We start from the raw sequence: 26,939 nt of genomic DNA, 5'->3' as shown, positions 1-26,939 counted from the left end.
TTAAAGATTGGCACCAAAAGCCCTCCAACTTTGTGAGTATTATAAGTTGTATTATGGTAATGGTATTTAAGGGATGTTTTGTTTAAGTCTAGAAATTGTTATTTGGTTATTTTGCAACATTAGTTACCTTGCAAAAGATGCTTTGTTAATAGACATGATTGCTAAGAATCTGTTCTTATTTTGACATTGAAACCCTAATACAATAACCTTTTATTTTACTTTAGTTTTTAAATTAACATACTATACAATTACCTTTTTTTTTGGCATACAGTTCTATGAATTTTAACACATGTATAGATTCATATAACCATTACCACAATCAATATACTGAACAGCTATATCACCCAGAAAATTTCCTCATGCTGCCTCTTTATAGTCAAATCTTCCCCAACCCTGGCAATCACTGATATCTTTTCCATCTCAATAATTTTGCCTTTTTGAGAATGCCATATAAATGATTTCACATAGTATATAACCTTTTGACACTGGCTTCTTTCACTCAGCAAAATGCCTCTGAGGTTCATCCAGGTTTGCATCAGTAATTCCTGCCTTTTATTGCTGGATAGTATTCCAATGTATGGATACACTACAGTTTATTTATCCATTCACCAGTTCAAGGACATTAGAGTTTCCGGTTTTCGACTATTATAAATAAAGCTTCTGTAAGCACTCGTGTACAGGTATTTGTGTAAGCGTTAAGTTTTCATTTCTCTAGTGTGAATACCTAGGAGTGAGGTACTGGGTCGTACAGTATGCTCTATACAAGAAGCTGCCAGATGATTTTTTAGAGTGGCTGAGCCATTTTCATTCCCACCAGCAATGTAGCTGAGTTCTATTTGTTCTACATCGTCATCAGCAGTTGGTATTGTCATTTTCCCCTTAATTTTAGCCATCCTAATAGATTTGTATTGGTATCTTCTAGTGGTTTTAATTTGTATTTTTTAATGGGTAGTGATACTGAGCATCTTTTTGTGTGTTATTTACTATTTGTATATGTTACCGGACTCAGATCTGGTGCTGCTTGCTGCCTGGCACCCAAAAACTTGAGTGACAAGGGTTGGTGAGGAGAAAAGGGAACTTTATTCTAGATACCGGCAGCTAGAGAAGATGGCAGACTGATGTCTAGGAAAACAACCACCTTCCCCGAACTGAGGATAATCAAGAGGTTTTATAGTCGGGCAGGTAGGTTGGGGGGAAAAAAACAAAGAAAAGTGGGAGTTGATCATGTAAGTTTTCGGGCTGACAGTTGAGAAATTGCCTCCCAGGGCCTGGTGTGCTTCATATAATGTTATCTTGAACTCAGCAGCCGAGGCTGGAATGTATCATGTGTCATCAGCAAAAGCTGCAAGGGAGTTGCAACCATGGATCCCAGTGTCTGGGCATATTGTTCCTTCCAGGTTAGTGCTCTGCTGATTAATTAGATCAACAAGGTATGTACAGTCAAGAAAGGTAACCAAGCAGAGTCATTGAATCAAGCAGTGAAAGGGAAAAACAAAGACAGCTGAATAGCAAGCCAGGAAGTGACTGAGCTAAGTGTACCTAAGTCATTAATTTCCTGAGTTTTACCCTTGCATATCTTTTTTGGTGATGTGTCTATTCAGATCTTTTGAACATTTTTTAAAAATTTGGGTTGTTTGTTTTCTTGTTGAGTTTGAGATACATTCTAGATACGAATCGTTTGTCAGATGCGATTTGCAAATATTTGCAAATATTTTTTGCAAATATTTGCAAATATTTTCTCCTGTAGCTTTTTAGTATTTTTCACAGAGCAAAAGTTTCTAATTTTGATGAAGTACAGTGTACTTATATTTTAAAAATGAATCTAGATATTGGCGTTATATCTAAGAATGATTTGCGTAACTTAAGGTCTTGAAGATTTTCTTATATTTTTCTTCAAAACTTTTATAGCCTTGTGTTTTACATTTAGATTTATTGTCCATTTAGAGTTAAGTGAAGTATAAGGTGTGAGGAATAGTTCAAGGTTCTCTTTTTCCCCCCTTGCATATGGATGACCAATTTCTTCAACACCGTTTGATACCAATGTCACTGCAGTTATGAAAACCTTTACAGTGCTGTTTGGACCTGTCCCACATGTGCACCATCCAGGGGCCAGGCTGAGACCTGAGCAATGGTTCTCCCTGGTTCAGTTCTCCAAGCCTTTGTCATGCTGTTTAGGGTCAGGTCCGTGTACAGGTCAGGGGTGAGGCCAGGAGTACATGCACAACTTTAAAGGGTCGCTTTCCTGAGCTCCCACCTCTCTCAGATCAACTCCCCCACATTCTCCAGCTCTAGGGCCCCACTCCCACTTTTCCTGCTCCTCTGACTAGAGAGCCAAGGGTGTCGTCTCCCAGCTCTGCTGTATGCCTCCCACAATTAGGTCCGTCTCCAGTGCTGAGAGAGGACAAAAAAACAACATGGGTTCCCCAACCCCCAGCCCCTCTTCTGGCCAGTGTTTCTGGTCACAGAGAAGAATTCCCACTGTCAGAGTTTTACGTGCTTGCTCAGTCACTGCTGCTCCCCCTCCGGCCATGGGGTTGCAGCTTTGGGCGAGAGGCTTGCCTGTGGAAGGGCCAGAAGCGAAAAAAGAAGCTGATTTCCCCTACCTTTCCTGTTTCCCTTCTACTGCTGAGACCAGAAAGAGAAGGTTTCTCTTGGAGCTCTTTCTGTCTGTGTCCAGGGTGCAGTTCTGTGGTTTGTCCTGCCATGGGTCAAAGTGGGAAGGTACGGAAGGAAAAACAAAAAACAGAAAAATCAGGAAACCCTGATTGTTTATATTTTGAGTTTTGGTTTTCTTCCCCAATCGACCTGCTCTCATTTACTTTTCAGAGTTCTCAAATAGCTACTCCATGCATCCTGTCCAGAGATTTTAGTCTCATTTGAGGAAGAGAGCAGGGTGGAGTTACTTAATCCATTTTAACTAGGACTGAAATCCCAAATCTTTAACATACTGTAAAGTGGAAAGAATTGTACAATGAACAATTATCATCTATTGCCCAGGTTCAGTAGCATCTTTTAAATAGCATGTGTGAGGATCGCCATGTTTCTAATATATTAACTATACTACTGGTTTATGTCACAGTACAAGTCAGTTATTCCCAAAATGTTTTACCAATTTGTTTTCTTTGAGGCTTTTCCCATTTGGAAAAGCCTCTTGTAACTCACCTTGTGAGACTGAAATGCTGTCAGGTGAAAAATATAGTAATTTCTGATGTGTCTCTGTACTCTGCCTTGAAAGGTTCACTAAGTTAAATATTTCTATAACTAATTTAATTATTCAGAATGGCATAGTATATAACTAATAAAATGATTTTTTAATTCAAGCAATGCCACATTTGATCTGACCTGGCAGCTTCTTTATCTGTGAGATGAGCCCTGAATTTGTCTTGGCAGATCTGTCTTATAAATTCTAACACCGATTTGCAAAAAGCCAACAATTGCACTCCTTCACCAGCAGTATTTATTCAGTGCCTGTTGTGGGTAAGTCTCAATGCCAACTACTAGGGATTCAACTACATATAAGTTCTTGCTACTCAAAGTGTGGTCCTGGGACCAGAAGCACAGGCATTTCCTGGGACCTTGTTAGAAGTGCAGAATCTTGGGCCCACCCCTGACCTCTTGAGTCAGAATCTTCGATTTAACAAGATCTCCAGGTGTTTGTGTTGAGAAGCACCGGCAATGAGATACAGTCCCCTCTTTCGGGGCCTTCAGTCTATTGGGAGAGCAAGGACTGAGATGGGAGTGGATGGTTGCCATCCGAGCCCTGCATGCTAAGCACCACATGCATGGCCCAGGCACTGAGGACCCCAGGTCCCCCGTGGGTGGCATCCCCAAGTCTTGGGAAGAGGCCGACTAGGTACTCGTAAATGGAGGCTCTTCCTCCAGTTGTGAACAAAGGATCCCAGGTGGAGTGCAGCTGACGCTCAGAGGATAATGACAAGTATCTGCTCTCAGAGCTTCTTATTGCTCGGAAACTCAAGTGCAAGTGTTCCCCAGGGGAAGTTATTGACCTTACCTGCGACCAGACTGGTAATGAGGACAGGTTGTCAGTGGCAGTGGCCATTTTACACTTTACAGAGCATCGTGTACCAACCATGAGTGTAATCGTGTAATCCATGACACATGCTCATATGTGTAAACTGTCTCAGACACGTCAGTGTGATATCAGAAGACTTAGTTTTATGACGGTTCTTGTGGGGGAATTGACATCTGTGATCAGTGATTCTTTGCCTCTGAGGAATGATGACTCCACTCAGAATTTATGGTTTCAGAGATTCAAATTGTGTGCAGCTTGGATTCATGATGTTTGGATTTTATGATTAGTATTGAAATCTTTAATTGTTGGTGGATTTGAAATTAGGAATGACCTCTTAGGGAAAAATTTGAGCTCTTATCAAAACGTGGTGTATCCTCTATCCCGAATATTTCTGGCCTCTTTTTTGACCATATGTGAAACTGGATTTTGTATTACTAGACAAGGCTAAATTAAGGGGTGGAACTGTGTTTAAGGTACATTTCTTGAAGAACCTCACCTAGTTATTAAATTAACATCATTGTTTCTTGGGAAAAAGTGCAGATATTGGTAAACATTTTCTTTGTATTGGAAGTGTAAATATATAAATAGACTTAAACAGACTATGTAGGCCTAACTATGTAGATAGTACACATCAGCATCTCTGTAACTTTTTTTCTGAATATTTTCAATTTATGGTTGGTTGAGTCCATGGATGTGGAACATGCAGATATGGAGGGCTGACTGTGTGTGTGTGTGTGTGTGTGTGTGTGTGTGTGTGTACAAGTATATAAATACATACATATAGTTTTATATATATGAGTTTTTAGTCACTGCTTATTTTATTAAAAATGGGGTTATATTATATTTTATTGGCATCTTATTTTCTACATTTAACAGCTACCTTAATGGAAATCTCTCCAAGTCAATTTTATAACTCTAATTCATGATTTTTAATTGCTGCATGATGTGGTATGACTGTTCTCCGATTTGTTCTGCATTCCTGTATCGATGGACATTTACCTTGCTCCCAGTTTTAAGGGTTACAGTTAATATCCTTATTTATATAACATTAGTTCCTAAAACTTACTTTCGTGGGATAGATTCCCTGGAGTAGGATTGCTGGTTGTATTTAAATGTAATCGATATTGACAGATTGCTTCAAATCTAGTGGTTTCATTTTCACTAATACCTTAAGAGAGCACCTTTTTTGGTCCATTTTTCATTTGGTTTAATTGCCTTTTTCTTGTTGATTTGTAAGAGTGCTTCATATAGTATTAGAGAAAGTAACCTTTTAATCTTTATTAAGAAACATTTAAAGAACATATTGTTTGTTCACTTGGTTTACCATCAGTCTTTCCTTTTATAAGTTCTAGATTAAGACACTGTACATTACAGTCTAGAGTTTCTTCTAATGTATTTATTGTTTATGTGTTTTTCTGTGTGTATGTGATATGATCTAGGATTTAATTTTATTTTCTTCCAGGTAGAGTTACTTGTGCCTATACCATTTATTAAATATATTTATTTTCCCAATGGAATTGAAATATCATCTTTGCTATATATCACATTCTCTCCCTATTCCTTGATTTTCAACAGTTGAGTATTAACTTGGCTCTAGTGACTTGAGATCATGTGTGTGGCTCATCCAAGTGATGGATTCTTTTCTTCTCTCTTCTTGGGGAAGCATGGCTTGATAGTAATTCACCTCGCAGCCTGGTCCGGAAGCCTCGAGATCATGCTCATGCTGGTTAAGCTGGAGCAGACCAAAGAGCCAAGAATCAGGTAGGAATGTGGGTCACACCTGGGCATAAGCCCTCACCTCACAGTGCAGGTGGGGGAGGTCCTGAGATCACTGTATAATTATCTCCTCTGCCCTGGCTCTCTTCAGGATGGAATGACTGCCCTCCATTTTGCAGCTCAGAGCAATAATGTACACATCGTGGAGTCCCTCATTCAAAATCTGCACCTGAGGGACCTGGACCAGCCTGATGAGGTGTGTGTGCTGTGGTAGGACAGGTCTCACATACACCCCACCAAATTCCTCTTGCTTCCTGCTTCTACTGGAATTCCCAAAGCTGCCCGCACAGACAAACCTGGCAGACAAACCTAGCCCTGTAGCCAGCTCCTCCATCGCCCTGGCAGATCATAGAGCAGACGGGAAGTGCGGGTGTGGGGGCTGGTCCTGGAACCTGCATGTGGGGGGGCAGGAAGTAGTAAGAAAGCCACCAGGTTCCTTCTTCCCTCTCTACTCCCTCATCCTGGCTGGGGTGTGGACAGTATCTACTCTGTTTAGTATTCAGAATAGGTGACTGCGTTTTACTCTATGATGCCTGGCCTTTTTGGAATGTATTTGACCCAAGGCTGTGCAGCAAAGAGCGATAGAATATAATGCAATTTTACCATATTTGTCTATACTCCTTTTATTTTCATAAGGAGATATGTAATGACAGCTACCACTTACTGAATATCCATTAATATGCTAGGTACACAGGAAAGCTACTTTCTACATTACTTCAGTGAGAGGCTAGGACCTGACCCATATGGGGGCTTAATAAATCATTGCTGAATGGATGAATTATCCTGTGAATCCTCATAGTAATCCTATAAAGAAGGAAATGTTTTGCTCATTTTTAAAGGTAAGGAAGTTGAGGCTCAGAGAGGCTAAGTATCTGATCCAAAGTCCCAAAACTAGAAAGTGACAGAGCCAGGATTGAGTTCTGATCTGGCTGACTCCAGTCACTGCGCTGTATTATCTCCCTTCTCAGATGACAGTGGGCATCACCCATGTGTTATGACTGTCTTTTCTGCAGTATCTCCTTCGAGGCTTTATTTATTTATTTATTTATTTATTTATTTATTTATTTATTTATTGGGGTGCCAATTGTTAGTAAAATTACATAGATTTCGGGTGTACAATTCTGTACAAGGCTCTTTTAAAAATAAGGTGGCATTTTTATTTTGAATGGGACCACCTTTTCACTGTGCCTCTAGAACATTATTTTCCATAAAAGTCTCTCTAGAAGTTCACTTCATTTTACCTCTTTTAAAAAAAACTTTCATATTTTTTCCTTACCTCAATCTTAAAAACAACAATAACAAAAAAATATGTCTTCAAATAAAGTCTGTCAATTTCTATTACTTCCTCTGAGTGTGACTAAGCAACTATATATATGCATTTACAATTTGGAGGCAGAGAGACTTGGGCTGTGGTTTGGGCATATATTTCCTATGTGGCTTTAAGTAATTTCTCCAACTGCTGAAAGCCTCAGTATCTCCATCTGTACAATGGGAATAATAAAACATATGTCGTGGTAGCACCAAGGGACGATTGGGGAGTGGGTCTTGACCTCCATATAATTTTTTATCAGTAACACTTCCGTTCTTTGATATAGACAGTTGATATTACATCAATTTTATATTAAAATGACCATGCAAATGAGCTTCATGGTAAACCATTCCATCACCCCTTTCCAATCAGATATCACCCCTAAGCCATTCTTATGTAGCAGTATTGGAGCGTCTACTGTTGGGATACTTAAATGAGTTAATGATTATAAAGTACTCAGCAAAGAGCCTGGCACATGAGAAGTGCTCACTAAGTGGTAGTTATAATAACAGTTGTTATAGGATAAAATGTACTATCTGATTTCCTCAAATTGATAATCATAGTCAAATAGCATCTTGTGTCAGGGTAAGGAAGTTGAGTCATTCCAGTTTGATTGATGCTAAGTAGGGATGCGGCCTCTGAATGAATTCCATTCAGTTCAACTCAGCACATATTTGTTAAGGGCCTGTTATATACACGACACATGAATATCTTCCCTTTCAGCGGGCTCTGGCTGCTTTCATGGGAGACAGCAGTGTATGGGGAAGATCAGGCAGGCTGAAGGGGCTGAAAAACCAAAGCAGGTTTGTGGGAACCCTTCCCCATTTCTGGAGCTTCTGCTGGCCAGCAGCCTTCTTCTCCATCATCTCTTCAGCTGATCTGTGTTTGTCAGGTCCCCCACCTTCCTCCTCCTCTCACTTTCTGTTGAGGGAATAGGCTGAGAAGCCCTGGCAGCAGACTTTGCAAAGCCACATGTCCAGCTGAAAGACCTTAAAATTAGGATGGGTTCAGAGACCTATGAGGAATGAGCAAATAATGAGTCCACTGGGTCGTCTAGGGAGAGAAGGATCTCTGAGTACATTTCAGTCCTGTAAGAAACCCTGATTGATCAATTCAAAAGACAGAGTCTCCTCTTGTTCTTTTTTCTTTTGCCCCCCTGTTTTTTTCTTCCCCTCCTCCTCTTTTTCTGAGCTCTGTGAGTGGGTTCAAGGATGTTGGTCAAAGCCAGTAGTACCTGGGATCAGGAGCTCAGGGGCTATTAATTCATCACTGGGTCTATTAATTCCCATTACAGTGTAAGGGGAAATGTCGTGTGGTGGAGACGTTTTCCGTTACTATTTGCTTAAGAGTATGGAGGAGCTCGTGAAATACATTTGATAGAAAAGAGTGCCCCACCTTCACAACTGGCCTTCTTGCCTAGTTTCTTATCAACGGAAAGTGGTTGAGAACCTGTTTACCTGCCCAGAGTTAATAAAATCCTCATTTTAGCCAGGAGGGAATTCCAAAAGCTAACAAGGAAAGCCTTACTGGAGGAGGTCTTTATTAATAAAATGGATTTAACGATGTCCCGGAGAGCTTGGTTGGGGATGGGAGAGATGGAGGACACTGGAAAATATTTGAGGTTTCTCGCAACTCCATAGTTCTAGAAATCATGGGGCCTCTCCAGGGGAGAGAGATTAGAGCAGCCGGGAGAAGTTACAGGTAAAGTCATCTAGAGATTTTGAATCTGCATATAAACTCCCACCTAGTGATCAAAATAACTAGGACTAATGGGGGGGGGGCACAGAAATTAATGGCCTCAGAGGCCATCCACACATTTGTTGAATATTTAAAGAGTTTGGTGGTTCAGTGTCATGTTGGTTTCCGGTGCAGATGTATGGGAACTTTTGTTAGTGTAAAGGAATCTATACAGGAAGTCTCTAGAGATAAACATGCACAGCTTTTTTTGGAGAGTTGGGAATAATAAGCACAAGTGGTTTGAGAGGACATATTTTCTGATATGGACCTGAGGCCAGTATGTAACAGCCTTGGATTTAATCAATCCCATTGACTCCAGTGGGGAGAACTTACCCCACCCAAACCAGTTCCATGCCTTCATATTTAATGCATGGCTCTTTTAGCACTTTTTACCTCATGGCAATGTTCTTTTTTCCTCTCAAATCTCTAGTGATTCAGGGACCTGCCAGTTTTGCCCTTTTGTTGGGGATCTGCTGTGAGTTCCTGATCCCAGGGTAAGGGGAAATGTGTAGTGTAGACACGCACATGAAGCACTGGGGGCCTTTGTGCTGGGTTCCACCCTTCAGTGGCTCTCTGGGATCCCTGTGGGAAAGGATGGTCAGGTTGGACTTTGGGTGCCCATTTAATGGCTATTTATGAAATTTTTGCTGAATTGTGTTACTTGTCAAATTTGAAAGCTCTGGCAGTAAACTTAAAAATGAAAAGTAATTTCTAATGAACAATTGCAATCCCTCAGAATTATTCACATGCAACAACTTAAATGCACTGAGTTAGAAGATACTAGGTTAAATACACATACATTGATAAAGGAAAGAAGGAACAGGAATTCTGGGCCCTCCTTACTTTTACTAATTAGGAAAGGGAATCAGGATCCTGAGCTTGGAAGGCACTGTGATTTGTCTGGGGCCCGAAGTATGGGAGTCCTCTGACGCCAGGCAGCACTCTTCTGACTGGAAAATCTCCCTGTCTCCTTGCCTTCCAAGTGAGTGGCAGTCCCATGAGACTGCACTAGATAGAGGCCATGGTAGGAAACTATATTTAAAGCAAACATATTTTTTGAAATTTCTGTTGTTATTTTGCCTAATAACATGTACTAGAGACTGGGGAAAAGATTTATATCTCATTTTATTGTCACTTCATCTTTATGCTACCTTTTGATATGTTTATAAGATATAGATTACTTTAAATGTCCTTATTTTGTGTAATTTAGCTTTCACTTTTTGTTGTTGTTGCTGATGATAACATTTTTAAAGGGCATCGAAAGTTTAAAGTAACAACTGTTTTCTTGGAGACTTAAGATGTTTCATTTGTGACAACCTCCCATTTCTTATCAGACTAAGCTTTCTTTGTGGGTGGATCCTCTGTCACTTTGTTTCGATGTGTAGAAACCCAAGGCTTTGTAGCAAAGGTAAAAGAAAAAGAATAAGGCCATTTTTAAAGTTGAACAGACCTCTGACACTTCTGATAGTGTTTGTCTCCAAACTGCTAAATATGAATTTGTTAGAATTCTTTCTGTTTATGATTGTGAAAAATATCAGCTTAATCTAGATTAAGCAGTAAAGGTAATTTATTAACTCCTAACTAAGGAATTTGGGGGTGTCTTGCTAGCTTTAGGCATGGTTAACTTTCTGGCTCTGTGTCCCTGCAAACAAGATGAAGATACAATATTAACTGTCACTAAGCAGCATTGCTTATGATAAAAATGACCCCTAATTGGCAAATTGCATCCAGACTCATAGGAACTACACAAAAACTACAAGAAGCAAGGAAAGGCATACTTTGGGCTTCTCTAAGTGCAGTGACTCTCGTAACTAACTGAGTATGTCCCTTATAGGGACCTGGAAATGGTGCCCAAGACGTTGTTACAAGAGATATTTGTTCTTGTTGAATACCAGCCTTCTAAGCCAGGGTGGTTCCCACACCTGCCCAAGTGGATCTTGTCACCTTGCAAATAGCTGTCACCTGGAGAGCCAAACACAACAGTTTCTAAACAGCTGTGTGGACCATGGTAGGAAGAGGAACAGCTGACACTGACAAGCGGTGGTTCATTCTGACATCGTTTGAGTAGATTGGTGCTAAGTATGGCCTGCGATACTTTTGTCAGTCTGAAATGTTTAGTGGAACCTAAACACTTGACGTCATTCTCGTACTTCTGTGAGATTGGCAGTTGCTTTAGTGAATCCCTGATAGTGAAAGGTGACAGAAACTCAACTCAAACTACTTTAAGGAAAAAAAAAAAGAATGTATTGATTCATACAATTAAGAGCTCCAGACATGAGTAATTTTAGGTATGTGTGAATTCAGGAGCTCAAAGGATGTCATCAGAGCTCTTTGTCTCTTTTTGTATTTTTCAGCTCTGCTTTTCACTGTGCTGGCTTCATTCTTAGGTGGATCTCCTTACCAGTGGCAAAGAGGGCTACTGACAGCTGAGCTGATAACTCTAGAGTAAAAATAGAATATGCCAAAAAGGTCTCGCAGGATTCTCCATCCCTGAACCAAACACTGTGACCAAGGGGCAGGTGGTGGAAGAGGCAGGAGCCTATAATTAACAGCCCCACAAAAATAGGGCACAGGGGCTGTTCTCCAATGGAAAAGATGGTGGCCAAGACACAGGTCATCAGTGCTTTTTTCTCCTGTTCCAGTGTGTTAGCAACTTTTAAGGGACTTCTTCCACCATTTATTGTCCCCTGCCTTCCTAACCTCAAACACGCTTATGTTGATTTATGTACCCCCACCAGCTCTCAGTCACTGCATTTCATTATAAGTACTTGCTTATATGTCCATGTTCCCTGTTGGACTCTGAGCTTCTTGAGGATAGGGCAGTATATTTTTCATCTTGGCCATTCTGCTTAGCACAATCTCTGGCCTATACATTGGTGCTTAGTATTTGCTGAATTAATGAGTGAATGACTAATAAGGATGTGTGACTAAATGTTTTCCCCCTTTTTTGTGATTTGTGTATATAGACCTTTATCTGTTGTAATCATTTGCAGATATTTGTATTAAGCCAGACAATAATTTCTGGCTTGTCATTTCCAAAGAACTGTTCAAGGCTCAAGACTAGATTTTGCTGTTCTATTAGGTGTCTAACTTGCAAGCAGCAAACCAAGGCCCCAAGCAATCTGTTTCTTCCCTTTGCCCTTCCTTAGTAATTTAAGGATGATGATGACCAGTCTGGCCTTCTCATGTTAAAGGGTAGGCCACGGGATGTAGGCTTCATCGGCAACATACCTGGCTCAGGAATGAAGAATCAGGTGAATTTTTTTGGTGCCACTTTGTTTCTCCCGTCTCTCTGCGTGCATGAATACCGAGCCCTGTAGGGCTGATCCCTGTAGACACTTGGTTTGGTTTTGTTGCCATTTATTATTTCAGCATTTTTCTTTCCCTTTTCTTCTAGTTATTGGGGAATCATGAGCTGTTATCTCAAGTTAACAGTGACCGTGATCTTTTGATTACCCTGCCTTAGCAGGAAAGCAGATGACAAATCTGACTCAGGAGCCTTTCTATAAAGAGGATTATATCTTGTTCACATTTCAAACATCTTGCGAAGCTTTCAGTTAATAACACACCCAAACAATTTGTGTTTTCTTGAGTTGAAGAAAATACTTCTGCCTTCATTTTGCCAGCTTCCTTTTCCTCCTTTCAAATATCTCGAGTTAGAAAATTTAAATTTCTATGAGTCTTTCACTTTTCTTGATGACATTTTGGCTATTGCAAATGCAATCTCCATATGCAATGTGAAAAATGGGAGAAATCACCATAATTAGAAAATTCTACATTTGAACTTTTGTTCTCAACAAATCATGCTTACATATCCCTCATAAGCTATCTTCTCTGGGTAACGCCTAATTTCTCTATTCCATTCCATATAGATCTGTTCTTAAGAGTTTCCCTGTTGATTCTTAAGAATATTGGAGATAAACATATGAGCAAACAAGCAAGTCCTGAAAAGGAGCAGTGGATGAAACATTATGCTTAAATGAGCCACATAAATATTGAGCCCTGGAAAATTTCTGCTTCACACATTTTTATCAGTGTGGGGACAGAGTCAGGAGTGCAGTTTCCAGGCTCTCAGCCTCACCTGGAAAGGTGCTGGCTCAGGTAGTAAATGGCCATCAACTCTGATTGGATGGCCATCAGCTGTAACCAGTGAGCCATTGGCCACTAATATAACTGCTGTGGCTACGCTAGCAGCAACTGGGGGCTAGCAAGTGCGGAGTGTGGAGGAGTGTGGAAAGTGGATTCGGTGGCTCCTGCTTCCTGTGTCTCCAACCCAGCCGCCAGTGAGACTATAGTGATGTGACTCCTCTATCTATGGCTCCATAGGTGTTCCTTTTTGGCTTCACCATGTCCTGTTCTTATGTGGGGAGCGGGAGCTGAGACCCCGCAGGCCGCCCTGCACGACAATCAGTAAGGCAAGGCTTAGTGTATGATGTGCAGATGCCTGACACAGGGCTGGCACATAATAACTTCCCGGGAAATACTTGAGTAAAAGAACTATTCAATAAACACAGAAAGTTGGTAAAATTGCTACATTTGAAAGGGAATCTGGTTATCTGGCTGTGAGGTGGCATCTACTCAGGCACTGGGGAGGACCATTTATGAATAGTGCTTCTCTGCCCCCATAAAAATGATTCTGTGCCGATATGGAGTTCCCACAGTTTGGGGCAACAGCTCAGAGCTGGATCTGGTTTGGAGTGAGATTGTTACCACCCTCCCCCAAGAAGGGCCCGGAATGCTATGACCAGAAGTACCATCTGGGCTTCCTCGGCCACCTCAAAATGCTGTCTGCCTTGTCAGCTGTCTTGCTTGTTCAATCAGTATGTAATAAAAGCTGGCGGTTTATGATTGATTTTCAGAAAGGAAGAAAACCATTTCTTTTGGCAGCTGGGAGGGGCCACGTTGAAATGATAGAAAAACTTATCTTCCTTAATCTGCATCCTTCAGAAAAGGACAAGGTGAGTTGGACTTTTATTTCTTTAAAGAACAACAGAAAGGGAAGTGACAGTTGGCATTTTTGTGATGGCATTTTGGTCAGCAGTATAGTTGTTCAGTTACTACAGTCAGAGAGAATCATGGAATATCCACATAAATCCATTTTTGCAGTGGATTGTCCAGAATGCCAGTTCATGCTCCATAAATAATTGTGAAGTCAGGAGGACTACATGGATTTTTTCCCCACTGTCAACACCAGTCTTCTTGTTTCTTCTCCTAAGGTCTGTTGGAGATTCAGCTCCACCTAAGGTGGAGACTTTCCCCACCTTTCCCGGAGGGAAACCCCGGGTGGACATCCATATCTATATACACATCTTTGGTTATTTTCTTAGGAGAAAATCCTAGATATAGAATTGTGGGTCAGAGAGTTCTGCACATTTTTAAATCTTTTGGTACACATTGCTAAAACTATCTCCCAGAAATCTTTCACCAGTTTACCTTCACAAAGGTTATATGGAATTACTTTCATTGTCCCACTTCTTTTTTTTTTTAAACTTTTATTTATTTGTGTTTTTCCAGTACCCATCAGCTTCAAGTTAAGTAGTTGTTTCAGTCTAGTTGTGGAGGGCGCAGTTCACAGTGGCCCATGTAGGGATCGAACTGGCAACCTTGTTGTTAAGAGTATCGTGCTCTAACCAACTGAGCTAACTGGCTGCCCCATCCCACTTTTTTTTAAATAATTTTTTTTTTTCAGTTTCAGTCGGTGTACAATAATATATTAGTTTCAGGTGTAATGTCCATTTTTTGCTAACAAATTAGCAGCAAAGGTTGAACAAAGAGTGTGGAGGGTTTTTCCTGCTGGTTCAAACAGCTATGTGGTTTTATTTAAAACTTAAAAAAGAACGATAAATTTCAGTTAAAACTGTGGATAATGTGGCCCCCACTTTGGACCACAGCTTTAACCAAGTGAAACCTCCCAGAAGCCCCATTGCAGCCTGACCAGTGGAGGGGCGTGTTCCTCAGTGCAGGGGACCTGCTGCAACTGTGTCTGTGTTACAGGAGGGGAACACTGCTTTGCACCTCGCAGCCCAACATGGTCACACCTCTGCGGTACGGGTGCTGCTAAGCCAGTGGCCAGAAATCAGTGAGACCAATGAGGAACGTGGAGGTGCTCATTACAGGTGGGCATGGTGGGAGGAATGTCTTTCATGAAAGGAATTGGAGGAAAACAAAGATGTGAGTGCCACAGGGTGTAGAATGTGATGCTAAACGAGTCCTACTTTTTTCTTAAAAGTAACCCACAGCAATTCATTTGTTAATCCATTTATTTATTCATCCAAAAATATTTAATATGTGCCCTGTGCTAGGTAGAGTGTGTATTCTATTCTGGAAGCCTACAGGGCAAAGAGGGGCATGCCAAAAATAATATTGGGCTAAATGCATACTAGAAGTATGTACAGTATGCTGTGGGGACACAGAGGATAATCTGTTTCAGAAATTCATCTTCACAGAGGAGCTGATATATTATCTAGGTCTTGGCATTTAAATGGACGTGGGTAGGAGGAGGTTTGAGGGGGCCACAAGCACAGAGTATTTCAGAGGGAAAAGCCCACAAGACGGAACCAAGGCATGAAAGAGCATGATGTCCTGGGAATGACACATTCAGGATGGCAGAAGTTGAGAACAGGTAGGCTGGGAAAGGTGTGAGCTGTGTGGGCCAAGGCGGGGAGGTGGTGAAGGGCTGTGCTTACCAAAAGAGGGTTTGGCTTTGACCTGTTGGCAGCTGAGACCTTGAAGGGTTTTAAGCAGCAAAGAAGGATGGAATCCATCTTGGGTGTAGGCAGGTAAATGTCACAATGGTTTAAAGGGGGGATTGGTGCCTGGAGAGGTTGGAGGTGGGGAGTCCCAGTCAGCTGACTGGAAATGACAGAAGCAAGAGCTATGGAAAGCCTCTCACTGAGATACTCACAGGCAGCAAACAGGGTGAGGTGAAAGGAGGAGGCAGGGGCCACAGCACTTGTGACCAGGGATTAAGAAGACAGAAGACTTTCTGACCCCCAGCTCGTGGCTTGGACTACTGGGTGGGTGGTGTGCCCATCCCTGAGCTGTGGAGCACAGGGGAGGAGCAGGTGACAAGGTCAGTAAGAAGGTTTGTATGGGTTCACTTTGAGGCACCTCGGGCAGGAGAGGGCAGCATATTCAGGTGGAGAGCGGTAGAGAGAGAAACTGGGTCTGGAGTTCATTAGAGAGGCTGTGGCTGTGGACGTGGGTTTTTGAGTCATCTGGTCTGAGTAGTCACTTGAACCTTTGGGTCAATGAGTTTTGGGCTGGTTCTTTGGAAACTCATGAGTCGAGTCCTCTTGGACTTCATAGTTTAATGTTCTGATACATTCTAAACTTGGCACCTCTCCCGAGAGATGCTGTAAGAAGTAATATACAGTAGTCATTTCAGACACCATTGATTGTAAGGCACATCATTATTTCATGTAATACTAAGAAAAAATAATTCTGCCAGTTAAACTACAACAAAAAAGCTTTCTTGCTACTTGGAATATTTTATAATTATTGAAAGAGTTTTTTAGACTTCTACCTTAGATTTCTTCTCATACATATGTAAAAGAACAAATAAGCAAGATAAATTGGTTAAGTATTCCTATACTTCACAAATTGAGTGTGATTCTTCAAAATCACTTTCTTATTCAGTGTCTTGAGGTCCTTCCTTTTCCAAACAAAATATTGTCCTCTGTGCCTTCAAAAGTGCTTGTGATGTAGCATTTCTTCAAAGGGTGCCCACTATCATTTCTAAGATTATCTTCTAATTCAGCAACCTATTCTGCTTTAATGCTTACCGCCAGCAATGAGTGACAGCTCTACCATGTCTGCTGCTTGTTTGGCTGAGATGGTGAGATGTACCTGATCTCAGATATGTTAACATGCAGGGCCGGCCTGGTGGCTCAGGCGGTTGGAGCTCCGTGCTCCTAACTCCGAAGGCTGCTGGTTCGATTCCCACATGGGCCAGTGGGCTCTCAACCACAAGGTTGCCGGTTCGATTCCCCGACTCCCATAAGGGATGGTGGACCGCGCCCCCTGCAACTAACAATGGTAACCGGACCAGGAACTGAGCTGTGCCCTCCACAACTAAGATTTGAAAGGACAACAACTTGACTTGGAAAAAGTCCCAGAAGTACTCACTGTTCCCCAATAAAGTCCTGTTCCCCTTCCCCAGTTAAAAAAAACACACACACAATATATGACTTAGAAGTGGTGGAATATGGTCATAAAAATAGCAACTATGGGCAATATGATGAAAACTGAAGGCTATGCAAGTGAGCATGTGTGACGCCTGGGACAAATCTGTGCTCCCTTTGCATCAGGGAAGCCCATTGGCCTGGTCCCATTCATGCCTGGACCTGGGCACGCAGAGATTAAAAACTGCTCAGGACTGATACTGGCTCCATTTCTCTTCTAGCTCAATGATCTTAGGCACGTTACTTAGCCCCTCTCAGCCTCAATTTCCTCAGTGTAAAGTAGCCTCCTAAGACCCCACTGAGGTTTAAATAGAAAGGCCATGTCACACATTTAGTACAGGGACTAGTGCCTGGCAAGTGGTACGTGTGCGGCACGTGGTATCTGGGTGCAGTAAGTGGGGTCGGGGTTATCAGTGGTATATGTTGTTATTACCCTCGTTTTTTTCTCTTCTAGTTTCTGGGAGAATGAAATCCAAGCTTTCAGTTGAGGATCATGGACAAAAATAGAGCCATTTATTTTTATGTGTGTGTTCATTCTTTTTTGACCATCTGGCATGATGATCAAGTTTAATTGGTTTAACTTACTTAAAGAAGATCCCAGGAATTTGGTCTTCTTGAATGAAAGTTAGGAATGATGTGTTAGAAAACTGAAAAAGAATATGAATCACCTAGGGTAAATCGTAGGCATGACTGGCCTTCACAAATCAATGTAGAGATGGAGTCCTGTAGTCACAGGATTTAATTTAAAGTCTTAGTCGTGCTTGCCCTGTTCTGTTTTAATACTTTACCACTGGAATGTGTGTACTTGGCTTCCATCCACTTTTAGCTATTTTCGAGTCAGGGCATATTGGGGAGAACTTATATCGTCCAACAGATTGTACTTACAGAGTATGATAGGTTTCATTTGCACGAAGTGTCTGGTGATGTTAACCTTTGGATAAGGCCCTAATGTTCATACAGCCTTGGGCTGCCTCTGTTTCCTGCTGGGAACTGTTGCCAGAGTAGCTGGAGTGACCCATGTGAATATGCTCTGGAGCAGTTGTCTCCAAAGATTCTTGGTAGCAAAACTCATCAGTAAAGAAAGTTTGAGCATGCACCTATCACATATACAGGATTGTCTTGTACACATCTGATGTGTTTTCCTGTGTGTGTGTGTGTGTGTATGTGTGTGTGTTTTAGTGGCTGCCCCAAACTCACTATTTATTTAGTTTATTTCAGTTTTTCTCTGTTATATGCTATCACAAACCTCTTTGTATATAAACCTTAGTTTGAATTCCTCACTATTTCCTTTGGGTATATTTTTAGAGGTGGGCTTTTTAGGTCAAAGATATGAATGTTTATTAGGCTCTTGATCTGTTAAAGATGTGAATTCTTTCCTTCACATTTTTTGCAAGTATTTTTCCACCGGGGTTTGCCTTTTGGCATCTCTTTTCTTGGAAAAAATGAGAAGGTAGATTATGAGGAGAAATTCCTTTGCAACATATGGCTGTCTGAGGCACTCAGGTAAAACAGTCTGGGATATAGTTTCTCCATCTCATTGGAATGGGAACACTGGTTCCATGCTCTTGTATCCCTATGAACATGATTGTTCATATCTAAATTGCTACGAGTAAAACTTTTTGAATATGTATTCTAACGCAGTTGTTAAGAATGTCTTAACATTCAGTGCGGGAAGTGTTAGGGAGTGGGGAAGAAATTCTGCATTTTTTCCCAATTATTTTTAGGAAAGAATCTGTGTGAGAAAGGAAAAATACCCCAGTAGCAATTGTGTGAGACCAAGTCCTTATTTTCTCACTATGTTTGGCCTAAACTAAACTCACTTTGTCCTACTTGTGTTCATTATGAGTTTCCAGGAAACTTAATTGCTGAGATCGTGTATTATTTTTTTCAAAGGCATACAACGTTTTAAATCAGTTTTAAAGATTAAAGCTGTACTTGGTACAAATGTGCTTCTATTGTTGTGCATTTCTCTATGCTATATAATTCTTTATTCCTGTGATTATCTTTCTTAACAGGCTGTCACCTGCTTGTGGGCAGGGTCTGTATTCTGTTTGTCTTTCTAATCCAAGTGCCTCGTAGTGTGTGACAGTAGGTGTGTAAGAAATGGTTGCTAGATAAATTAATAAAGATGAAGACTATGAATGGTAGAGGGAAAGTCCGCAAAGAGGCAGCATAACAGAGTAGTTAAGAGTGCAGGTTTTGGAGCCAAACAGCTGGACTTGTCCCCTAGCTTTGCCACTTTTCAGCTGAGGCTGTTTTTTCACATGTAAAACGGGGATAATATTAACCCTGATCTAAAAGGATTGTTGTACAATTTAACTGTGCCAAAGTACTTGGTCTTGGCAATGTAAGTTGGTACATAGATATTCATAAATGCTGTCCATTATCAAGGGCAATGCACAAAAGATACAGAGAAAGCACAGTGTTTCTGAAGTAATTTCATTCCATGTCAAGACACAATTAATTTTAGCTTTCTTTTCCTTGTGTTAGAATGGAGGAACACCATTCTTGCTGGCTGTTGCAGGAGGTCATGAAGAATGCAGCCAAGTGCTACTGGCAGCAGGAAGTGATATCAACATTCCAAATAAAGTATGTGCTCCATGCGGTGTTCATGCAATGGGTGGGGGACTCAGAATGCTCTTTGGGTAATCTGGTCTGCGTTGATCCACTCTCCGGGTTTTTGTAGAAATAATGTTTATATTTTGCTTTGTTTTGGGCAAGAATTAGTAACTTACCTCCAATAGTCCCCAATTAATGTCTCCTCAAAAGTAATACCATTCTTCCTATTTATCTGGGGAAGGAACAATTGCAAATGGTGCAAACTCAGCAGGTAGTTATTACTTCTCAAATACAGAGACACTCTTGTTCTGCTTTGTTTTCACCCTAGCAACTAGTACATGCCTGGCTTGTACATAGTAGACGCTGAACATAAAATTAGTGTGAAAGTCCAGTGGTCAGTCTGGAACCCAGAGGAGACAGGATCATGCCTTCAAGTATAGAATACTTTGGTGCTAAGATCCTTCGACACCTATCTTCATTTTTAGATGAGGAAGCTTGAATTCAGAAAAGTTAAGGAGCTCACCCAGGATCATACGACTAGTCAATGGCTGTGCAAGGATTCAGGCTCAGTGCCTGAGCTTCTAACCGCTACAATGGCCCTGTCTTTAGATAACCATCTTTCTTTTTTTGTTTTTCTAATTTTAAATTATAATGAAAATAAAAATATTTTAATAGTACCCAAGGGTCTATGATGAACAGTATCTTACTCCAATTAGACATTTCAATTTCACCTCCCCAGAACTAACTTATTAATAATTGATTTAATCTTGCAGGAATTGTCCGTGTATTCACATGGCAAATGTGATTAAACACATACACATGTACATACCCACACTGTGTGTGTGTATATATATATATATATATATATATATATATATATGTATGTATATACATTATATATGTATATACATTACATGTGTATATATATACATATATATACATACATATATATATATCTTATTTTTGTTTTTTAATTGCCAGTATATCTTGGACATCTCTACATATCAACCCAATGTATAAACAATTCCTCTTCAGAAGGTACAAATTTAGACAGTAGAATCAAGACTGAACTCCCAAACTGGTAATGTCTTATACCCTTGTAATCTGCTGACAGGAGTATACATTTGTTTAACTTTTTTTGAAAAGCAATTTGTCACTTTTCCTTCACTCATGTTTGAGAAATTACATTGAGGGAATAGTCTAAAGTGAGTGGGGGGATAGCAACATGCATTTAGATAGATGTTACTGTTACCTCCAATAACCAAGAATTAGATACAACCTAAAAGTGCAATGAATGGTAGTGGAAGGCTGAATCGAGGTTTGGTACACCTATTTCTTGAAAAACTATGTAGCCATTAAAAAAATTCATGATAAGTACTAAACATAATACAGAAAAATGTTCATGATAGAACACTAATTGAAAAAACAATATGTGTCTGTACATATATTTTCACCATATAAAATTTATATATACGTGGTCAGTATTGTGAAAGTATTGAAAGTGAAGACAGTGGGAGGTGATTCCCACTGATGTGGCAAGGTCGTTTATTCAATGAATGAATACACAGTTAAGAATGGGGCCAAGGAAATACTCAGAATGTGCTGTTTCCCAATATGGCACAGATGCCTCCCTGCCCCCAGTGGGTGTAGAGCCACTTTCAGTCCGTGGCAAAGGCCTCCCTGGTTAAGCAAGATCCTCTTCAGCTCACTCCTTTGGGCTCACTCCATTGTTCTGTGCCATCCCTGCCTTCTGTACTTAATTATTTGGCCCTCAGAGGAGTTTTGCTTTGTAATGTCTTTCACATGCTCCCGGTCTCCCCATCCAGCTAAGACTGCAGGCTCCACGTTGTCCATATCTTTATGGCTTTTGTCTCATCTAGGCAGCCTGGAAATTGTCCTGGGTCGATTTTTCAGCTTTTACATTATCTGGAGTTATTTCCCTGAGTTTATGAGCACACTTCCTGGATCTACAGCCTCAGCGCTCACTGGCGGTCCACACATGTCTCCATCCAAATCAGGGAGGACCCCTGGGAAACAAGCAGCATGAAGCAAGAAGCTGGCAGCATAGATGCACATTATCGCTGAGAAATGATGGACTCATTTTACTTTCACATCTGTAGCTGATTACTGTATTTGGTCTTGAATGTGCGTCACCCACTGACATTGATTAGTCTCGTCCCCAGGAGATTACTTTTGTGTCCCTACTCCCAACCCAGAGGGCTGGTTAACGGTTGAGTCATTTCTGAGGATGTCATTTGAGTAGATTATGGATTTAGCTGTTGGTGGAGACTTCCTCCATTAGTGCGGGATGGAGAGGCTTTCCAGACTTTGGGCAGTAGGCTCACTTCAGGGCTGTACTAACTGCCCTGGGTTCAATGAAGACTTTTATAGACTCTATGAAATCATATTTCTACCATCACATCTTATCAAATATATTTACGTACTCCCACTTCCATGTTAAATACATTTTTTCACTGTAAATTATTTTTAAAGTTGTTTTTTTAAAATTTGTGATTTCACAATTATTTGGATATGATTGACTGATTTCTTAGACCTCTGTTCATACTTGGGAATTTGAGGAAGGTGAAAAAATTTAACCTACAAGTTGTTTACAAATGTAATGAATATTTTATGAATATTACATTTAACAATCAATGAAGTATGAATATGTTGTTTAAATATTTATTAACTTCAATTTTGTGGTTTTCTTTTGGTATCTTGGAACCAATATATATATTTTTAAGATTTCAAATATTTCTTTGGTTCTAAAAAATCTGTAGGCCCTATACACTGTGCCTGCAGTGCCTCATGGGTAAAATGCCACAGACTTTCACAGCTGTTGCTACTGTAGGGTTCCTGGCTTTGGCTTCTTCACAAACTTGTTTCTGTTTTAGATCTTCCCATTGGGGGCGCTTCTTACCACTCTGATCTCAGTCTAAATGTCACCATATGCAAGAAGTCTTTCTTGATCACTCACTGGAAAGTATGTTATGCTTTTTTTATGTCATGCTATTTTATGTCTCATTGTAGCACTCATCACTAGCTGATAGTATTCCTTTAATAACATCTGGACTCTAATAAACTTATTCTAAATTGGTAGATTTACTGATCTACCAATGTACCAATTTATAGATCAATTGATTGTCCTCTGCCACTAGAATATAATACCAGAGATCTTACCAGTCTAGTTGTATTGCCTCATTATCTAACATAGTGCCTGGCACATAATACGTGTTTAATGGTTTTTTGTGGAATGAATAAGATGATAGTTATGATAACCATACACATTTACTAGTTCATTTATTATCCCAGTATTGCTATGGTTTGAGAAAAAGAGGTAGGATGGTATGGCAGGCAGTACAATGGCACCCCAAAATCCTAATCCTTGGAATCTGTGAATATGTTATGTTACATGGCAAAGGGGAATTTGGGTTGGTTGCAGATGGAATTAAGGTTGCTCATCATCTGACCTTAAAATGAGATTGTCCTGGATTATCCAGGAAAGCCTAAAGTAGTCACAATGCTCCTTTAGTAGAAGAGGGCGGCAGTGTGAGAAGCGCTCATGCACTGTTGCTGGCTTTGAAGATGGAGAAAGGGGACCATGAGCCAAGGGCTGTGGGTGGCTTCTATAACCTAAAAGAGGCAGAGAAATGGATTCTCCTGAAAGCCTTCAGAAAGGCTTTTATTTTGGCCCAGTGATACCCGTAACAGACTTCTGACTTCCAGAACAGTACGATAATATATTTGTATTGTTGAAGCCACTATGACGGTAGCAATTTATTAGCTACAATAGAAATAGAAAACTAGCAGCAATAGAAAACTAATACAGGTGGTGATACCATTTTTACAGAGTAAGGCAAAGTGTTCCATACATGAGAAACCACTTATCCAAGATCATACAGGCATGTAGTATCAGCTCAAGCTAGACTTCTGTTAGTCAGAGTGTGTGTCATTCCTGTTAGCATCTGTTCCACTTACCTATTGCTTCATAACAAAGCAACCCAAAGAGCAGTGGCCTACAACAATGCATTATTATCTTTTATGGCTCTGAGGGTTGCCTGGGCCCAGCTGGGAGATTCTTACTTTGGGTCTCTTATGTGGTCAGCTAGCACTTTAGTCACTTGAAACCCTAACTGTGGTGGACATCTCCAGTGGCTCGCTCACATGCCTGTCAGCTGGGGCTCTTGACCAGAGCACCAACATGTGGCATCTCCCTGTGCCTTGGCCTTCTCACAGCGTGGCCTCCATGAGGTGGGGGCCACAGCTGGAACTGGCACACTGTCACTTCTGCCATATTCTATTGGTCAGAGCAGTTACTGGGTCCACCTAGAGTCAAGGGGTGGGGGGTGAAGGCATAAATTCCACTGCTTGTTGGAGGAGTGGCAGGGTCCCATTTCAGAAGAGCATGTGGTATGGGAGACACCTTGGCAGCCATTTTAGGAAAACATTAAAATATCCTACAGCATCCTTATTTGGAGGAACAGAAATTGCTGTGTAGCAATCTCACGATGAATCGATCAATCACGTCACTGACCTTGCACTATTTCAAGGCACCATGCTAGGCCTTTTGGATGATGGCAGGATAATCCTGAGCAGGCCCTGCCCTAAAGCAGTTTGGCATCTAGCAGGGGCACTGAGTGGAGACATTTGAGCCCAGGGAGCTGTAGGAGGCCGCTGGTAGCAGAGGGAAACAGAGGAGGTGCTAAAGGAGTTGAGTAAAAGGGCCAGGACGGAAGCTGCAATCACGCTAAGCTTTGAAGCCGTAACTGGCAAAGGGGGGAGCTGCTAGTAAACAGGGAGCCAGGAGAGTGCTGAGGCGTTTCCGGGGAGCAATACCAAGTCAGCTATTTTGGCTCAAGGAGGGTGTTTGCAGGATGTATAAAGAGAAGACTGGGCCCTAGTCTTTCTAATTCCTGCAGAAGAGAAACAGGATTTTAACTCGCATTTGCCTGGGGCATGTGTTACCTAGAACTCAGATTCTTCAATGGGAGACACTTAGAAGCAACAAAGAGCCCCGCCTCACCCCCTCCCCCCAATGATCAGAAATATGTGGGATTTTCTTTATTAAATACTCCTGCTGTTTCATTGATTGCCATGTGATAAACACCAGAAATCACGCTGGATTCCAATGGGGATCCCTCTGTGCCCTCTCCGCCTGTCTCTTGCAGCTCAACATCAGCGCTTTGCAGACAGCAACCCAGAATGGCCACGCGACCCTCGTCAGCTTTCTTCTCAGTGAGAAGGTTGATTTGCACATGAAAGTGAAAGTGAGTCTATTCCAGTAACTTGGGCTTTGATCCTGGTGCTGGGCGGCTGGCCGGCCTTGCTGGGAGATGCTCCTTGCAGACACAGATACGTGGGGTGGAGGGTGGGGGGATGAGATGTTCACAAAGGAGGAATTCTTTCTGGGAAGGCCAGCTGACTTCTTCTGGAGACTGAGTTTTAATCTTGAGAAATAAAATCTGAGGGATGAATTTTAGAAAGTCATTGAAGTTCCTGAACAAAATGAAGTCTTTGTGTGTTAAATATTTGTATTTGCTGCAATAAAACTTTCTCATGTGTCTAGAAATGCTATTATTCTTGTATTAAATTTATCAGTCTGGGAAAATGGTGAAGCAGCTGTCAATAGAAAAGAGAATGATATTTTTTTCCCCTTCACTGAACAATCTTGTTTTTCTTTTGAAAGTCAATCCTTTATGCTGATTTAGGTTTTCTGAAGTTTGAATTGGCTTTGGTAGAATTAACAAAGGTTCTCTGTGCTGAAATTAGATGGGAAACATTCCTCTATTTTTTACTCTATTTTCTTTTCTCCTGTGAGAATATTGTTTCCTCTGATCTTGCTTATCCATTACTATTTATTGTATTAACTCGAGAGAAGGGATGTGATTTGAACCATGACTGGTAGGTTTTGGAGAATGGCGTTAGGGGAATTGGCTCTGGATTTGTCTGGTCCGTCCAAGGATGCTTCCTGTTTCTCAGGAGGAGCTAGGGCCCAGCAAGGCTGGTGGTCCCAGCAGGAAGGACACTGCCCCATTGCCTGAGACCAGAGATACTTCCTTTTTTTTTTCATGCTTAGTGCCTCAGGAGACAAGACTCTTCCTGAGCAGAAGGGGCCAGCACAGAAAGCCTTCCCCTCATACTGCCCCCTGCAGTCCCATCTCTGTCTCATCCCTTGCTCACCCTCTGATCGTCTGACTCATGTATGCTACCTGCCCCTCCTCTCCTCTTCCTCATGTGCTGGTGATAGCCTTGCCAACTCAGTACATCTCTCTTGCATCAATCTACCCGTTTCCTGGGAAGGAGCCTGGTGCTGATGTTGAAGTCAGGAAGATGTGGGTTCAAATCCTGTCTCTGCCACTTCCTAGCTCTGATGCCTTGTGGAAGTTATTTAACCTCTCTCTGCCTCATGTGAAGTGGGGATTAGAAGACCTAACTGCTAGGGTTATTGTGAATGAAACACTATGTTTAAAACAGAGTACCATAAACTCTTGGGGGAAATGAGTACATAGTAAATAGCATTATAAGAATACGCGGGATGCTCATAACTGATGTTTAGTAATATCATCTGTTCCACTTGAGCACAGCTGCACTCCGGCCTGGTCACCCACCCTCACACACATCTCCGTTCCCTCATGTCACTCCCTCACTCTGCTTTGCAGCTCAGCGGCCTTCTCCAACAGCCTCACTGGCTCTTCCGCCCCTGCTCTTTCCCACGTGTACCCCCTCTCTCCCTCCCCACGCATGCCCCCGATCTTACTCTCACACCTTAGCTGTGTTCTCCCCACCCTTTTATTTATTGATTTGTTTATTTAATTAATTAATCCCCTCAGCTGCCTTGTCTGCTCTCTCCAAGGCATGTTTTCTCTCATGATGAGTGGCAGCTGGGTGGGAGTGAGGCAGCAGGAAGCCAAGTGTGTGGTTGCGGGGGTGGGCAGTGCAGCCTGGAGGGCTGGGGAAGATGCTTGAGGTGGAGGTGGCTGAGAATGTTGGATGCGGCTGGAAGACAGGCATTTGAGCCACAAACAAGGAGGAAAGGGGAACAGGCTGCAAGGGCGTGCTGAACACATCGTGCTGGACTCTGTCTGTATATAGGTGGGCTGGCTGAGCATGAGACCCGGGCACCTGGGTGAGCAGGGAGAGCTTGAGATCAGATCAGTTCAGGAAATGGTGAAGGTGAATATTCTTTCTTCCTGTGGCTCTTCCTACTGTGCTGTAGCTCTTTGAAGGCACTGAGAAGTCCTGGAGTTAAACTTATTTAATACTTTCTTTCATAGTTGAGCTCAATTGTCCATTCTTCAGGAAAGATTTTTCTGACCTCCAGAAAGGTTGGCCCTCTGTCGAC

At 41.5% G+C, this 26,939-nt stretch overlaps 1 protein-coding gene across 1 annotated transcript in view; it reads left to right on the top strand.

The window, feature by feature from the left end:
- Positions 1-26,939, top strand: part of ANKDD1B (ankyrin repeat and death domain containing 1B) — a gene marked incomplete at both ends in the record, with an annotated part of 44,471 nt that overhangs the window by 5,678 nt on the left and 11,854 nt on the right. Inside the window, 7 exon segments of the mRNA XM_081053572.1 lie at positions 5,697-5,760; positions 5,763-5,794; positions 5,901-6,005; positions 13,715-13,813; positions 14,850-14,948; positions 19,529-19,627; positions 24,766-24,864. Coding sequence (XP_080909698.1) covers positions 5,697-5,760; positions 5,763-5,794; positions 5,901-6,005; positions 13,715-13,813; positions 14,850-14,948; positions 19,529-19,627; positions 24,766-24,864 — 597 coding nt within the window.

Source organism: Rhinolophus hipposideros (genome assembly GCF_964194185.1).
Source record: "Rhinolophus hipposideros genome assembly, chromosome: 7".
Lineage (NCBI taxonomy): Eukaryota > Metazoa > Chordata > Mammalia > Chiroptera > Rhinolophidae > Rhinolophus > Rhinolophus hipposideros.
This window is presented reverse-complemented; position numbering and strand designations above follow the sequence as displayed.